General features: G+C 45.6%; 1 protein-coding gene across 1 annotated transcript in view; it reads left to right on the forward strand.

Annotated features, from left to right (window-relative positions):
- LOC148431247 (uncharacterized) overlaps positions 1 to 17155 on the forward strand; it is a 73049-nt gene extending 55894 nt beyond the window's left edge. Inside the window, exon 7 of the mRNA XM_088466167.1 lies at positions 14472 to 17155. Within this exon, the coding sequence (XP_088322293.1) occupies positions 14472 to 15337 (866 nt within the window). The 3' untranslated portion in view covers positions 15338 to 17155. The remainder of the gene's footprint in view (positions 1 to 14471) is intronic.
- Positions 17156 to 18224: the final 1069 nt, after the last annotated feature.

An 18224-nucleotide genomic window follows, 5' to 3' on the forward strand; every position in this document is an offset into this window, starting at 1 on the left:
CCATTCCCAGCAGTCACCTCTCCAGTCATCACCCAGACACATCCCCCGGTGTTACTGTATAATGTCTCATTCCCAGCAGTCACCTCTCCAGTCATCACCCAGACACATCCACTGGTGTTACTGTATAATGTCCCATTCCCAGCAGTCACCTCTCCAGTCATCACCCAGACACATCCCCTGGTGTTACTGTATAATGTCCCATTCCCAGCAGTCACCTCTCCAGTCATCACCCAGACACATCCCCTGGTGTTACTGTATAATGTCCCATTCCCAGCAGTCACCTCTCCAGTCATCACCCAGACACATCCCCTGGTGTTACTGTATAATGTCCCATTCCCAGCAGTCACCTCTCCAGTCATCACCCAGACACATCCCCTGGTGTTACTGTATAATGTCCCATTCCCAGCAGTCACCTCTCCAGTCATCACCCAGACACATCCCCTGGTGTTACTGTATAATGAAGATTAATATATTTTGTAAATATACAAAATATAACATTCAGGCGCTCACAATGGGTGATAATAGCTGACAATATGATATCATTGCAAAATATTATTGGGACTACTTATTGCCGACAGAGCGAACTACTCCATATACCAGCCGGCCGGCGGTAAGCATTAGTGCTCTGCATGAGTGGGGGAGAACTGACTATGATGAAAAAAAAATAAAAAATAATAATAATAATAGTAAGAGGACACCACAGGCTGCTCCCCCTGTACAAAAATAGTAGTAGGACACCACAGGCTGCTCCCCCTGTATAATAACAGGACACCACAGGCTGCTCCCCCTGTATAACTATAATAGCAGGACACCACAGTCTGCTCCCCCTGTACAATAATAGTAATTGGACACCACAGGCTGCTTCCCCTGTATAATAACAGTAATAAGAGGACACCACAGGCTGCTCCCACTGTATAATAATAGTAATAGGACACCACATGCTGCTCCCCCTGTATAATAATAGTAACAGGAGGCCACAGGCTGCTCCCCCTGTATAATAATAGTAACAGGACACCACAGACTGCTCCCCCTGTATAATAATAGTAACAGGACACCACAGGCTGCTCCCCCTGTACAATAGGAACAAGACACCACAGGCTGCTCCCCTTGTATAATAATAATAATAACAACAGGACACCGCAGGCTGCTCCCCCTATATAATAATAATAAAAGGACACCACAGGCTGCTCCCCCTGTATAATAATAGTAATAATAGGACACCACAGGCTGCTCCCCCTGTATAATAATAGTAATAGCAGGACACCACAAGCTGCTCCCCCATATAATAATAGTAACAGGACACTAGAGGCTGCTCCCCCTGTAGAATAATAGTAATAACAGGACACCACAGGCTGCTCCCCTGTATAATAATAACAGGACACCACCGGCTGCTCCCCCTGTATAATAATAGTAAGAGGACACCACAGGCTGCTCCCTCTGTATAATAATAATAGCAGGAAACCACAGGCTGCTCCCCCAAAAATAGTAGGACACCACAGGCTGCTCCCCCTGTATAATAACAGGACACCACAGGCTGCTCCCCCTGTATAACTATAATAGCAGGACACCACAGTCTGCTCCCCCTGTACAATAATAGTAATTGGACACAACAGGCTGCTTCCCCTGTATTATAATAGTAATAACAGGACACCACAAGCTGCTCCCCCTGTATAATAATAGTAACAGGCCACCACAGGCTGCTCCCCCTGTATAATAATAGAAACAGGCCACCACAGGCTGCTCCCCCTGAATAATAAAAGCAGGACACCACAGGCTGTTCCCCCTGTACAATAACAGTAACAGGGCACCACAGGCTGCTCCCCCTGTATAATGGTAGTAACAGGACACCACAGGCTGCTCCCCTTGTATAATAATAACAGGACACCACAGGCTGCTCCCCCTGCATAATAATAATAACAGGACACCATAGGCTTCTCCACCTGTATAATAATAATAACAGGACACCACAGACTGCTCCCCCTGTATAATAATAGTAAGAGGACACCACAGGCTGCTCCCCCTGTATAATAATAGTAACAGGACACCACAGGCTGCTCCCCCTGTAGAATAATAGTAATAACAACACACCACAAGCTGCTCCCCTGTATAATAATAACAGGACACCACACGCTGCTCCCCTGTATAATAATAGTAAGAGGACACCACAGGCTGCTACCCCTGTATAATAATAGTAACAGGACACCACAGGCTGCTCCCCCTGTATAATAATAATAGGACACCACAGGCTGCTCCTCCTGTATAATAATAGTAATAACAGGACACAACAGGCTGCTCCCCCTGTATAATAATAGTAATAGCAGGACACCACAAGCTGCTCCCCAGTATAATAATAGTAATAGCAGGACACCACAAGCTGCTCCCCCATATAATAATAGTAACAGGACACTAGAGGCTGCTCCCCCTGTAGAATAATAGTAATAAGAGGACACCACAGGCTGCTCCCCTGTATAATAATAACAGGACACCACCGGCTGCTCCCCCTGTATAATAATAGTAAGAGGACACCACAGGCTGCTCCCCCTGTATAATAATAGTAATAACAGGACACCACAGGATGCTACCCCTGTATAATAATAGTAATAACAGGACACCACAGGCTGCTCCCCCTGTATAATAGTAATAACAGGACACCACAGGCTGCTCCCCCTGTATAATAATAATAACAGGACACCACACCACAGGCTGCTCCCCTTGTATAATAATAGTAATAACAGGACACCACAGGCTGCTCCCCCTGTATAATAATAGTAATAACAGGACACCACAGGCTGCTCCCCCTGTATAATAATAGTAATAACAGGACACCACAGGCTGCTCCCCCTGTATAATAATAGTAATAACAGGACACCACAGGCTGCTCCCCCTGTATAATAATAATAACAGGACACCACACCACAGGCTGCTCCCCCTGTATAATAATAGTAATAACAGGACACCACAGGCTGCTCCCCCTGTATAATAATAGTAATAACAGGACACCACAGGCTGCTCTCCCTGTATAATAACAGTAATAACAGGACACCACAGGCTGCTCCCCCTGTATAATAATAGTAATAACAGGACACCACAGGCTGCTCCCCCTGTATAATAATAGTAATAACAGGACACCACAGGCTGCTCCCCCTGTATAATAATAGTAATAACAGGACACCACAGGCTGCTCTCCCTGTATAATAACAGTAATAACAGGACACCACAGGCTGCTCCCCCTGTATAATAATAGTAATAACAGGACACCACAGGCTGCTCCCCCTGTATAATAATAGTAATAACAGGACACCACAGGCTGCTCCCCCTGTATAATAATAGTAATAACAGGACACCACAGGCTGCTCCCCCTGTATAATAATAGTAATAACAGGACACCACAGGCTGCTCCCCCTGTATAATAATAGTAGATGACATTACCAGGGATACAGCAGGAGCCGCCGCTAGAACAGGATCACACGGCAGCCGGTCATGTGACGCTGATGCTGCTGCTGGAGTAAGGGGGAGGAGCTCCGGGCACTAGAGCAGGACTCTATGTACAGCTACAGTAAGTGTCCCCAGTGTGCAGAAGAGACGGAGGCGGCGGCCATTTTCCCGAGGCCCAAATCACTTCATGAAGAACAACAGGTGACTATAGATCCCCTTCAGTGTTTGTTCCCTGGAAGTGACGTGGTAGTGAGGGCGGAAGTGACGTTACACGCCCATACAGTCTTTCTATCATTCCCAACGACTGCAGATACAGGAAGCAGCAATTGTTGTGTTTGGCAGGAGGTAATTATGTTATTATTCTATAGGCTGAGCAGACTCTTGTGTCACTTTACTGTAGTACAGATGGAGCTGACCCTGGTGCTGCATTGTCATTGTGCAGGAGAGTTGCAGTCAAGTCTTCTATAATACAGGTGGTGCAGACTTTGTTGTTACTATAATACAGGTGGCGCAGACCCCATTACTATAATACAGGTGGTGCAGACCCTGTTGTTAATATAATACAGGTGGAGCAGGCCCCATTGTTACTATAATACAGGTGGAGCAGGCCCCATTGTTACTATAATACAGGTGGAGCAGACCCCATTGTTACTATAATACAGGTGGAGCAGACTTCGTTGTTACTATAATACAGGTGGAGCAGACCCTGTTGTTACTATATTACAGGTGGCGCAGACTTTGTTGTTCTTATAATACAAGTGGCGCAGAACCCGTTGTTGCTATAATACAGGTGGTGCAGACCCCATTGTTACTATAATACAGGTGGTGCAGACCCCGTTGTTACTATAATACAGGTGGTGCAGACCCCGTTGTTACTATAATACAGATGGTGCAGACTCAGTTGTTACTATAATACAGGTGGTACAGACCCAGTTGTTACTATAATACAGGTGGTGCAGACTTCGTTCTTACTATAATACAGGTGTCTGATCAGGTCCGCATCCTTAGGCAAATTGCATCAAGTATGTGTCGTGGAGGTCCTGGACTCTTGGCCATGAGAGGACCATTTTTGTGACCTCCAGCAATGCCGTCTGGTGGTCACTGAGCAGCCCTATGAAGCTGGGTCTGAGGGACTTCTGAGAAACACTGACCAAGACTATGTCTCCGGGAATGAGGGGATTAGTGGTCACTCAGTGTACTATTATGTTTATATAGGCAACACTATAGCGTAGTGGACAGCACTTCTACTCTGCTCTGGGGTCGTGACTTTAATTTCAAACCAAGGTGCTGTATGTGTGGATTCTGTATGTTCTCCCCCTGTTTGCATTGGTTTCTTCCAGGTGATCTGGATTCCTCCCACTCTCCAAAGCCACACTGGTAGGTTAGTTCGCTTCTTTCATAAATTGTGTGTGTGTGTGCGTGCGCTGTCCATGTGGTAGGAAATGTAGATTGTAAGCTCCCCTGGGGCAGAGACAGATGTGACTAAATATCCCCTGTAAAGCACTGTGTAATATGTGCTCACTAGATAAATAACTGGTAAGAAATAGCTTCTAATAATTATATTTATTTCTAGATTTCTGTGCAGGGTGCAGTCAGATCCTTGTTACTAGAAGTCATGTGAGGGTGAGACGTGCCCTGTATAAATTACTGATCACTGATGATGGACAAGGACAGAATTCAGATGACTGAGAGGATACTAAATCTCACCCTGTAGATCATCTACCTGCTGACTGGGGAGGTGAGAGGGTCTGGGAGTGTCATAATGACATCACTTATATCAATAGTAATAATACAGAGACATGACTGGGGAAGGGGAGGGGATGTGGGAGTGTCACAGTGACATCACTTATATCTATAGTAATAATACAGGGAATGACTGGGGAGGTGAGGGGGTCTGGGAGTGTCACAGCGACATCACTTATATCTATAGTAATAATACAGGGACATGACTGGGGAGGTGAGAGGGTCTGGGAGTGTCACAGTGACATCACTTATATCTATAGTAATAATACAGGGACATGACTGGGGAGGTGAGGGGATCTGGGAGTGTCACAGTGACATCACTTATATCTATAGTAATAATAGAGGGATATGACTTGGGAGGTGAGAGGGTCTGGGAGTGTCACAGTGACATCACTTATATCTATAGTAATAATAGAGGGACATGACTTGGGAGGTGAGGGGATCTGGGAATGTCACAGTGATATCAGTTATGCACAATTAACTATTAAAAACTTCCATATAGGTGAATTATAATTTTAGCCTTCTATTGATGGCTTCTGCACTACCCAGGATTACACAGTAGTGAAGAAGACATCCAGTAAGTGTCAGACACCCAGCAGCCGTCCCTGTGTGTCAGGAGGACTGAGCAGGACCCAGAGCCCCATCACGGTGCCTCCACCTCACTCACTGATACATGAGAGACAATAACCAGAAGATTCTGGAACTCACCAACAAGATCATTCAGCTGCTGACTCGAGAGGTGACTGCTGGGAATGTGACATTATACAGTAACACCAGGAGATGTGTCTGGGTGATGACTGGAGAGGTGACTGCTGGGAATGGGACATTATACAGTAACACCAGGGGATGTGTCTGGGTGATGACTGGAGAGGTGACTGCTGGGAATGGGACATTATACAGTAACACCAGGGGATGTGTCTGGGTGATGACTGGAGAGGTGACTGCTGGGTATAGGACATTATACAGTAACACCAGGGGATGTGTCTGGGTGATGACTGGAGAGGTGACTGCTGGGAATGAGACATTATACAGTAACACCAGTGGATGTGTCTGGGTGATGACTGGAGAGGTGGCTGCTGGGAATGGGACATTGTACAGTAACACCAGTGGATGTGTCTGGGTGGTGAATGGAGAGGTGACTGCTGGGAAAGGGACATTATACAGTAACACCAGGGGATGTGTCTGGGTGATGACTGGAGAGGTGACTGCTGGGAATGGGACATTATACAGTGACACCAGGGGATGTGTCTGGGTGATGACTGGAGAGGTGACTGCTAGGAATGGGACATTATACAGTAACACCAGGGGATGTGTCTGGGTGATGACTGGAGAGGTAACTGCTGGGAATGGGACATTATACAGTAACACCAGGGGATGTGTCTGGGTGATGACTGGAGAGGTGACTGCTGGGAATGGGACATTATACAGTAACACCAGGGGATGTGTCTGGGTGATGACTGGAGAGGTGACTGCTGGGAATGAGACATTATACAGTAACACCAGTGGATGTGTCTGGGTGGTGACTGGAGAGGTGACTGCTGGGAATGAGACATTATACTGTAACACCAGTGGATGTGTCTGGTGACTGAAGAGGTGACTGCTGGGAATGGGACATTATACAGTAACACCGGGGGATGGTTCTGGGTGATGACTGGAGAGGTGACTGCTGGGAATGGGACATTATACAGTAACACAGGGGATGTGTCTGGGTGGTGACTGCTGGGTAAGGGACATTATACAGTAACACCAGGGGATGTGTCTGGGTGATGACTGGAGAGGTGACTGCTGGGAATGGGACATTATACAGTAACACAGGGGATGTGTCTGGGTGATGACTGGAGAGGTGACTGCTGGGAATGGGACATTATACAGTAACACAGGGGATGTGTCTGGGTGATGACACTATCATTGTGTGTGTCAGGTTCCTATAAGATATCAGGATGTCGCTGTCTATGTCTCCATACAGGAGGGGAGTATATAGAGGAATACAGGGCTCTGTACAAGGACTTGATGATGGAGAATTATTGGCCCCTCACATCACTGGGTAAGAGGAGACTCGTTTTCTGTACTGGAGAGCAGGTATGGGGGCTCCTTATATACATGTAATCTCTTAATCACATATACAGTATGTATGTATATATATATATATATATATATATATATATATAGTACCCAGTTACTGTGTGTCTCCTACAGATGGACCCAGTAACAGAAATACCCCAGAGAGATGTCCTCGACCTCTGTATTCACAGGATTGTACAGAGGAGAATCGCAGGACACCACAGGAGCATCAGGTAGATGGGATTTAGGGTCTCACCAATATACAACAGTGACTGTCACTATATGATCTGTAGAGAAGCGGTGTGTGTCTTATACACTGATATTCTATTGTTTTATTTCATGTAATTACATCAGACTTAAATAATTTTTTTGTGTTATGGGTTATTTAGGATGAAGGTCTGGCATTTATAAAGGTTGAAAATATAGAAGAAGAAGAAGAAGAAGACACTTATGTAAGTGATATAAAGGCAGAAGATATAGAGGGAGAAGTAGAGACGTATGTGACTAATATGAAGGCAGAAGATATAGAGGGAGAAGAAGAGACGTATGTGACTGATATGAAGTCAGAAGATATAGAGGGAGAAGAAGAGACATATGTGACTGATATAAAGGCAGAAGATATAGAGGGAGAACAAGAGATGTATGTGACTGATATGAAGGCAGAAGATATAGAGGGAGAAGAAGAGACGTATGTGAGGGGTGATCAGCAGTGTAAGGAGGAGGAAATCCCTACAGATATCTGCACAGGTGAGTAATAAACACTTATTACTGAAAAAATGTCACAAATTCTCCTCATTCAGTCACTACAACAATCTCTTATCCTACACCATCTTTTTTCAGTACAAACTAAGGCATTAAATGTGTCTGCCAAGTGGGGAAGTCAGGACTCATCTGCCCCTCTTAAACTCCTACTCTCCCCCTCACATCATGTCACTGTGTGTTACCAGCCCAGGGATCTGACCAGTCTCCTCCCTACACTCTCTGGTGTATCTCATACATCAGGAGCCATCAGCCCCTATTATACTCCTACTCTCCCCCTCACATCATGTCACTGTGTGTTACCAGCCCAGAGAACTGACCAGTCTCCACGCACTTTCTGGTGTACCTCATACATCAGGAGCCATCAGTCCCTATTATACTCCTGCTCTCCCCATCACATCATGTCACTGTGTGTTACCAGCCCAGAGATCTGACCATTCTCCTCCTCACACTCTCTGGTGTATCTCATACGTCAGGAGCCATCAGCCTCTATTATAGTCCTGCTCTCCCCCTCACATCATGTCACTGTGTGTTTCCTACTTAGAGATCTGACCAGTCTCCTCCCCACACTCTCTGGTGTATCTCATACATCAGGAGCCATCAGCCCCTATTATACTCCTGCTCTCCCCCTCACATCATGTCACTGTGTGATACCAGCCCAGAGACCTGACCAGTCTCCTCCCCACACTCTCTGGTGTATCTCATACATCAGGAGCCATCAGCCCCTATTATATTCCTGCTTTCCCCCTCACATGTCACTGTGTGTTACCAGCCCAGAGAACTGACCAGTCTCCACGCACTTTCTGGTGTACCTCATACATCAGGAGCCATCAGTCCCTATTATACTCCTGCTCTCCCCCATCACATCATGTCACTGTGTGTTACCAGCCCAGAGATCTGACCAGTCTCCACGCACTTTCTGGTGTATCTCATACATCAGGAGCCATTAGCCCCTATTATACTCCTGCTCTCTCCCTCACATCATGTCACTGTGTTACCAGCCCAGAGATCTGACCAGTCTCCTCCTCACACTCTCTGGTGTATTTCATACATCAGGAGCCATCAGCCCCTATTATACTCCTGCTCTCCTCCTCACATCATGCCACTGTGTGATACCAGCCCAGAGATCTGACCAGACTCCTCCCCACACTCTCTGGTGTATCTCATACATCAGGAGCCATCAGCCCCTATTATACTCCTACTCTCCCCCTCACATCATGTCACTGTGTGTTACCAGCCCAGAGAACTGACCAGTCTCCACGCACTTTCTGGTGTACCTCATACATCAGGAGCCATCAGTCACTATTATACTCCTGCTCTCCCCCATCACATCATGTCACTGTGTGTTACCAGCCCAGAGATCTGACCAGTCTCCTCCCCACACTCTCTGGTGTATCTCATACATCAGGAGCCATCAGCCCCTATTATACTCCTGCTCTCCCCCTCACATCATGTCACTGTGTGTTACCAGCCCAGAGATCTGACCAGTCTCCTCCCCACACTCTCTGGTGTATCTCATACATCAGGAGCTATCAGCCCCTATTATACTCCGGGTCTCCTCCTCACATCATGTCACTGTGTGTTACCAGCCCAGAGATCTGACCAGTCTACTCCCCACACTCTCTGGTGCATCTCATACATCAGGAGCCATCAGCCCCTATTATACTCCTACTCTCCCCCTCACATCATGTCACTGTGTGTTACTAGCCCTGACCAGTCTCCTCCCCACACTCTCTGGTGTAACTCATACATCAGGAGCCATCAGCCTCTATTATAGTCCTGCTCTCCCCCTCACATCATGTCACTGTGTGTTTCCTAATTAGAGATCTGACCAGTCTCCTCCCCACACTCTCTGGTGTATCTCATACATCAGGAGCCATCAGCCCCTATTATACTCCTGCTCTCCCCCTCACATCATGTCACTGTGTGTTACCAGTCCAGAGATCTGACCAGTCTCCTCCCCACACTCTCTGGTGTATCTCATACATCAGGAGCTATCAGCCCCTATTATACTCCTGGTCTCCTCCTCACATCATGTCACTGTGTGTTACCAGCCCAGAGATCTGACCAGTCTCCTCCCCACACTCTCTGGTGCATCTCATACATCAGGAGCCATCAGCCCCTATTATACTCCTACTCTCCCCCTCACATCATGTCACTGTGTGTTACCAGCCCTGATCAGTCTCCTCCCCACACTCTCAGGTGTAACTCATACATCAGGAGCCATCAGCCCCTATTATACTCCTGGTCTCCTCCTCACATCATGTCACTGTGTGTTACCAGCCCAGAGATCTGACCAGTCTCCTCCCCACACTCTGTGGTGTATCTCATACATCAGGAGCCATTAGCCCCTATTATACTCCTGCTCTCTCCCTCAGATCATGTCACTGTGTGTTACCAGCCCAGAGATCTGACCAGACTCCTCCCCACACTCTCTGGTGTATCTCATACATCAGGAGCCATCAGCCCCTATTATACTCCTGCTCTCCCCCTCACATCATGTCACTATGTTAACAGCCCAGAGATCTGACCAGTCTCCTCCCCACACTCTCTGGTGTATCTCATACATAAGGAGCCATCAGCCCCTATTATACTCCTGCTCTCCCCATCACATCATATCACTGTGTGTTACCAGCCCAGAGATCTGACCAGTCTCCTCCCCACACTCTCTGGTGTATCTCATACATCAGGAGCCATCAGCCCCTATTATACTCCTGCTCTCCCCATCACATCATGTCACTGTGTGTTACCAGCCCAGAGATCTGACCAGTCTCCTACCCACACTCTCTGGTGTATCTCATACATCAGGACCCATCAGTCCTTATTATACTCCTGCTCTCCCCCTCACATCATGTCACTGTGTGTTACCAGGCCAGAGATCTGACCAGTCTCCTCCCCACACTCTCTGGTGTATCTCATACATCAGGAGCCATCAGCCCCTATTATACTCCTGCTCTCCCCCTCACATCATGTCACTGTGTGTTACCAACCCAGAGATCTGACCAGTCTCCTCCCTACACTCTCTGGTTTATCTCATACATAAGGAGCCATCAGCCCCTATTATACTCCTGCTCTCCCCATCACATCATGTCACTGTGTGTTACCAGCCCAGAGATCTGACCAGTCTCCTTCCCACACTCTCTGGTGTATCTCATACATCAGGAGCCATCAGCCCCTATTATACTCCTGCTCTCCCCATCACATCATGTCACTGTGTGTTACCAGGCCAGAGATCTGACCAGTCTCCTCCCCACACTCTCTGGTGTATCGCATACATCAGGAGCCATCATCCCCTATTGTAGTCCTGCTCTCCTCCTCACATCATGTCACTGTGTGTTACCAGCCCAGAGATCTGTCCAGTCTCCTCCCCACACTCTCTGGTGTATCTCATACATCAGGAGCCATCAGCCCCTATTATACTCCTGCTCTCCCCTCACATCATGTCACTGTGTGTTACCAGCCCAGAGATCTGACCAGTCTCCTCCCCACACTCTCTGGTGTATCTCATACATCAGTGCAAAGGATGTAGCTATACTAAGTAAATCACTGGTCAATTTGATGAAAGCCCATATAACAGCCATGATTCTGGCTTGTGCACTACCACATGTGACAGCACCCACTATGTTTTTTGAATATTATGTGATTGTCAGTATACTGTGTACTACCCATCACACACACAGATACAACCACACACCCGTAATTGCACAGTTCCTTCTTCACTTTCTGTGCCTAGATGCTCTGTACTGTTACACTTTATCTGCTGACCTGTCTCTGTATCCTTCTCTGCCCTCCTGCTGTCTTCCTCATTCTGCTGTTACTTATCTGTGACCTGCACCATTCCCCTATCCTGTCCTGCTCTCTCCCCCGCTCTATGCCATTCCCCTCCCCTGTCCTGCTTCCTCCCCCGCTCTATGCCATTCCCCTACCCTGTCCTGCTTCCTCCCCCGCTCTGTGCCATTCCCCTACCCTGTCTTTCTGCCTCCCCTGCTCTGTGCCCTGCACCATTCCCCTACCCTGTTCTTCTGCCTCCCCTGCTCTGTGCCCTGCTCTATTCCCCCTAGCCTGTCCTGCTGCATCTCCCACTCTGTGCCCTGCGCCATTCCCCTAGCCTGTCCTACTGCCTTTGTGCCGTTCCCCTACCCTGTCCTGCTGCCTCTCCTGCTCCGTGTCATTCCCCTACTGTGTCCTGTTGCCTATCCCACTCTGCCCTTGGACATTCCCTACCCTGTCCTGCGGCCCCCCCGCTCTGCCCTTGGACATTCCCTACCCTGTCCTGCTGCCTCCCTCGCTCTCTATACACTTGGGCATTACCTTACCCTGTCCTGCTGCCTCCCCCACTCTGTTCACTTGGGCATTACCTTACCCTGTCCTGCTGCCTCCCCCGCTCTGTACGCTTGCGCATTCCGCTACCCTGTCCTGCCTCCCCCGCTCTGTACCCTTGGGCATTCCCCTACTATGTGCCATTCCCCTCTCCTGCTGCCTCCTCTGCTTTGTGCCTTTCCTCTACTGTGTCCTGCTGCCTCCCCCGCTCTGTACGCTTGCGCATTCCGCTACCCTGTCCTGCCTCCCCCGCTCTGTACCCTTGGGCATTCCCCTACTATGTGCCATTCCCCTCTCCTGCTGCCTCCTCTGCTTTGTGCCTTTCCTCTACTGTGTCCTGCTGCCTCCCTCGCTCTGCCCTTGGACATTCCCTACCCTGTCCTTCCGCCTCCTCCGCTCTGTACCCTTGGGCATTCCCCTACCCTGTCCTGCTGCCTCCCCTGCTCTGTGCCTTTCCTCTGCTGTGTCCTGCTGCCTCCCCCACTCTGCCCTTGGATAGTCCCTATCCTGTACTGCTGCCTCCCTCGCTCTGTGCCATTCCCCTACCCGTCCTGCTGCCTCCCCTACTCTGTGCCCTCTGCCGTTCTCCTACCTTGTCCTGCTGCCTCCCTTACTCTGCGTACTGCTCCGTTCCCATAGCCTGTCCTGCTGCCTCCCCCGCTCTGTGCCCTTCTCTATTCCCCTACCCCGTCCTGCTGCCTCTCCCGCTCTGTGCCCTGCTCTATTCCCCCTACCCTGTCCTGCTGCCTCTGTGCCCTGCTCTATTCCCCTACTATGTCCTGCTGCCTCCCCCGCTCTGTGCCGTTCCCCCTACCCTGTCCTGCCTCCCCCACTCTATGCCGTTCCCCTACCATGTCCTGCTGCCTCCCCTGCCCTGTGCCCTGCTCCATTCCCCTACCCTATGCTGCTGCCTCTGTGCCCTGCTCTATTCCCCTACCCTGTCCTGCTGCCTCTGTGCCCTGCTCTATTCCCCTACCCTGTCCTGCTGCCTCTGTGCCCTGCTCTATTCCCCTACTGTGTCCTGCTGCCTCCCCCGCTCTGTGCCGTTCCTCTACCCTGTCCTGCTGCCTCCCCCGTTCTGCCCTTGGACATTCCCTACCCTGTCCTGCTGCCTCCCCCTCTGTGTTCCATCATCATTCTGTGTAGCTCTGTCCTATCGCTCTTCCTCCCTCTGAGCAATTAAATACAGTGAATCATTACCCTAGTTTAGTAGCATGACTCTGGTGGGGCTTCTCTCCCTGAGGATGACCAGAGGACCATATAGAGGCTGCTTTTGCTATTTATGTATCCACCTGGAGAACTTTGTGTAGTGTGGACGCAGCTGTTAGTAATTATCCCACAAGTTTCCCCTGTTTATGTATGAGGGCGGTCTAGATGGATATTGTCCATCACTGGTTGAGATTGTCCTTGTGGCTGGATCTATGACTTGTGCAGATAATGTGCTTGTGTCATTTTATCTGTTCAATGAGAGTCTTGTTTCTTGTTGGTTCATTTGTTAATGTAATAATGTGGTCACTGTTTGTATATGCAAATTATACATAAAATTAAACAGCTAAACCTCTTAATTTATAACATGGTGGTGTAGTGGGGTTAGGATTGCTGCCTCACAGCACTAAGTTCATGAGTTTAATTTTCAACCAAAGTGATGTGTGGAGTTTTGCATTTTTTTTCCTGGAAAAATCATACTGGTGGGTTAATTGACCTGTGACCCAAATAAAGCATATTGTGTGTGCAAGTAGATATGGTTGTGAATATAGATTGTAAGCCTATTGGCCAAATATTCTCTGTAAGGCGCTGTGAAATGTGTGAGCTTTATGAAGAACTCTGAATAATAATAATAGTTATTGTATTTCCAGCAGATGGACGCACAAGCAGGAATGACTTAGAGGGAGATCTCATCTTGTCTACAGATATTAAAATAGAAGATAACACCACACATGAATCTCCAGGAGATAATCCCGTTATGCTAAATATACATCCAGTACCTCACAGTGCAGATATATCATCTGATCCCTCTAATTGTGACCAATGTTCTCCTGATACCTCAGCTTTTGTTACACATAGAGCAGCTCATACACCTGATAAAATATTTCCCTGTTCTGTGTGTGGGAAATGTTTTACATATAAATCAGATCTTGTTTTTCATCAGAGACGTCACACAGGTGATAAACCATTTCCATGCTCTGAGTGTAGTAAATGTTTTACACAGAAATCAAATCTTGTTACACATCAGAGATGTCACACAGGTGAGAGGCCATTTCCATGTTCTGAATGTGGGAAATATTTTAAACTGAAATCACATCTTGTTACACATCAGAGAAGTCACACAGGTGAGAAACCATTTCCATGCTCTGAGTGTGGGAAATGTTTTACACAGAAATCATATCTTGTTGCACATCAGCGAAGTCACACAGGTGAGAAACCATTTCCATGTTCTGAATGTGGGAAATATTTTACACGGAAATCATATCTTGTTGTGCATCAGAGAAGTCACACAGGTGAGAGGCCATTTCCATGTTCTAAGTGTGAGAAATGTTTTACATATAAATCAGATCTTGTTATTCATCAGAAAAGTCACACAGGTGAGAAACCGTTTCCATGCTCTGTATGTGGGGAATGTTTTACACAGAAATCTGTTCTTGTTACACATCAGAGAAGTCATACAGGTGAGAAACCATTTCCATGTTCTGAGTGTGGGAAATATTTTACACGGAAATCATATCTTGTTGTGCATCAGAGACGTCACACAGGTGAGAAACCATTTCCATGTTCTGAGTGCAGTAAATGTTTTACACAGAAATCAAATCTTGTTGTGCATCAGAGAAGTCACACAGATGAGAAACCATTTCCATGTTCTGAGTGTGAGAAATGTTTTACATATAAATCAGATCTTGTTATTCATCAGAGAAGTCACACAGGTGTGAAGTCATTTCCATGTTCTGAGTGTGGGAAATGTTTTACACGTAAAACGAACCTTGTTACACATCAGATGTCACACATGAAAAAAGTTTTTCTATGAACTAATACAAAACATGGTTTTAGTAACACTCCAGTCACACAGCATTTTAAGTTCTTCATCCACAGATAATTGGTATGTGTCATTAATATAAAAAGAGGAGGAACGTGCAGCGCTAAAGAAATCTCAACAACAATAAATAATATAGGGCTTGGTAAAGATGCATTAAAATGTATACTATCTAATATTAATACACGCAGGAAAATATATATTTATATAAGTATGATTCCAGTATCAGAATATACCGTGATACTTTCCATGTGGTTCTCATTATGCCTAAATCTAAGCTCTTCATATTCTAAGTATTTGCAGAATAAGTCTCCAATAGTGACCTAGGACAAATATTAATTTGCTTAGATAGATATCTATCTATCTGCCCTCATTAGTGTAATTGGGCGCGTGGGTGTGATCATATCATGTGACTCACTAGTGGACACTATCGCACGTTATTACTAATATTATCAACCTTATAACTATGCAATATGATATTATAATGTGTTTATAACGTGATCTTGATTCCGGATGATGCTGCCGCTATACAGATCACAAATCCGTTATCTTTACTATATCATGTATGTAATTTATACCTTATGGTGTTATAACTTAGGAGAATCGCTATGATATATATAACATGTGATAATTGGAATTGGTCAGCTCCATCATGTGACATTGTACACATGCTATGTTCCTGGAGACCTGTATTTCTATATCTTCCCCATGACAACTCTTACTCACTGTTACTGGTGTAACCGGTCATGTGATTGCGGTTTACCATGTGACTGGGTGGAACAAATCATCAAAGCCTCTTGCTGGTTTTTCTACAGATATCTCCTTGATTGGTCCATTCCAGTCATGTGTGTGTGTTTATATCACATGACCGGGTGGATCTGATTATCCAGACTCCCTCTCTAGTTCATTCTGGAACTCTGCAGAGATTAACATGATTGGTTCGTTCCGATCATGTGCTGTTGAATACATCATGTGACACGGACTTGGGCCCGGCTGCTGTGCTGCATTAATTGGTAAATGGACCTTTTTATTCTTAGGGTTTATATTGTTTTTACAAACTCATTTGCTGATTATACATTAGATACTGATTGTTTTCTATGTAATATATTTATTGGTCTTACATATCACATGACTAATTATGGTTCCCCCCTGATGCTTGTTTGATGTGCTCCTTGGGTATATAAGGCAGCCATATTATACTGTATAATACATGCTTCTGATGAGGTTGTGGGTCTAATTCCACACCAAAATGCGTTAGTAACTTTATCCACTGGACACGGTTGGGACACTTGTCCTTCCTTATCTGGACCAGGAGTGAAAGCAGGAATATGGGAACATCCAGCGATTACACCGGCCAGCCATCACCCACTGCGAGCTTTCCTGCTAAAGACTGGACGGACTTCTGTCACAGCAACCTGGTAATATAACTATCTGCCAACTGGCCATTACCCGGATGCACCAAACTTCTTTCCATCACCTATTAGCTTGTGACGTCACCATTTACATCTGGTTCTCTATTTACTATTATTGGTGCCCACTTATTTGTAATCAGAATTAGCCTGAATATCAGTGACCTGTGTTTTATATGATCTATATGTATTATGTTTGTAATTTCTATCATTAATATTTTCATATTAAATACTGTACATTTCATTTATAATGCATCTTTATTAAGCCACATGTGAATTAATTATTGTTTTTAGATTTGTATAATGTGTTATATCTTATTAGAGGATGACCCCCCATCTATGTATAGCTGCTGTATAACTCCTCATACATCACCTATCAGATCTAATCTTTCCTAATCCTCCATGTGTCCTTACTATAAGACTGGAATAGATCACTCGAGTGACACTTATAGTATTGTCTTTATTCTATTAGATATCAGCATCACTCTCTGCAGTAATAACAGACCACGTCGTTGTTATATAGGAGATACATTTTATGTATATCAGTCATACACAGAGAAGATAAATACATTATTATACTATTAGATATCAGCACCACTCTCTGCAGTAATAACAGACCACGTCATTGTTATATAGGGGATACATTTTATGTATATCAGTCATACACGGAGAAGATAAATACATTATTATACTATTAGATATCAGCACCACTCTCTGCAGTAATAACAGACCACGTCATTGTTATATAGGGGATACATTATATGTATATCAGTCATACACGGAGAAGATAAATACATTATTATACTATTAGATATCAGCACCACTCTCTGCAGTAATAACAGACCACGTCGTTGTTATATAGGGGATACATTTTATGTATATCAGTCATACACAGAGAAGATAAATACATTATTATACTATTATATATCAGCACCACTCTCTGCAGTAATAACAGACCACGTCATTGTTATATAGGGGATACATATTATGTATATCAGTCATACACAGAGAAGATAAATACATTATTATACTATTAGATATCAGCACCACTCTCTGCAGTAATAACAGACCACGTCATTGTTATATAGAGGATACATATTATGTATATCAGTCATACACAGAGAAGATAAATACATTATTATACTATTAGATATCGGCACCACTCTCTGCAGTAATAACAGACCACGTCATTGTTATATAGGGGATACATTTTATGTATATCAGTCATACACAGAGAAGATAAATACATTATTATACTATTAGATATCAGCACCACTCTCTGCAGTAATAACAGACCACGTCGTTGTTATATAGGGGATACATTTTATGTATATCAGTCATACACAGAGAAGATAAATACATTATTATACTATTAGATATCAGCACCACTCTCTGCAGTAATAACAGACCACGGCGTTGTTATATAGGGGATACATTTTATGTATATCAGTCATACACAGAGAAGATAAATA

Source organism: Taudactylus pleione, unplaced genomic scaffold, assembly GCF_031769625.1.
Source record: "Taudactylus pleione unplaced genomic scaffold, aTauple2 ptg002591l, whole genome shotgun sequence".
NCBI classification, from domain to species: Eukaryota; Metazoa; Chordata; class Amphibia; order Anura; family Myobatrachidae; genus Taudactylus; species Taudactylus pleione.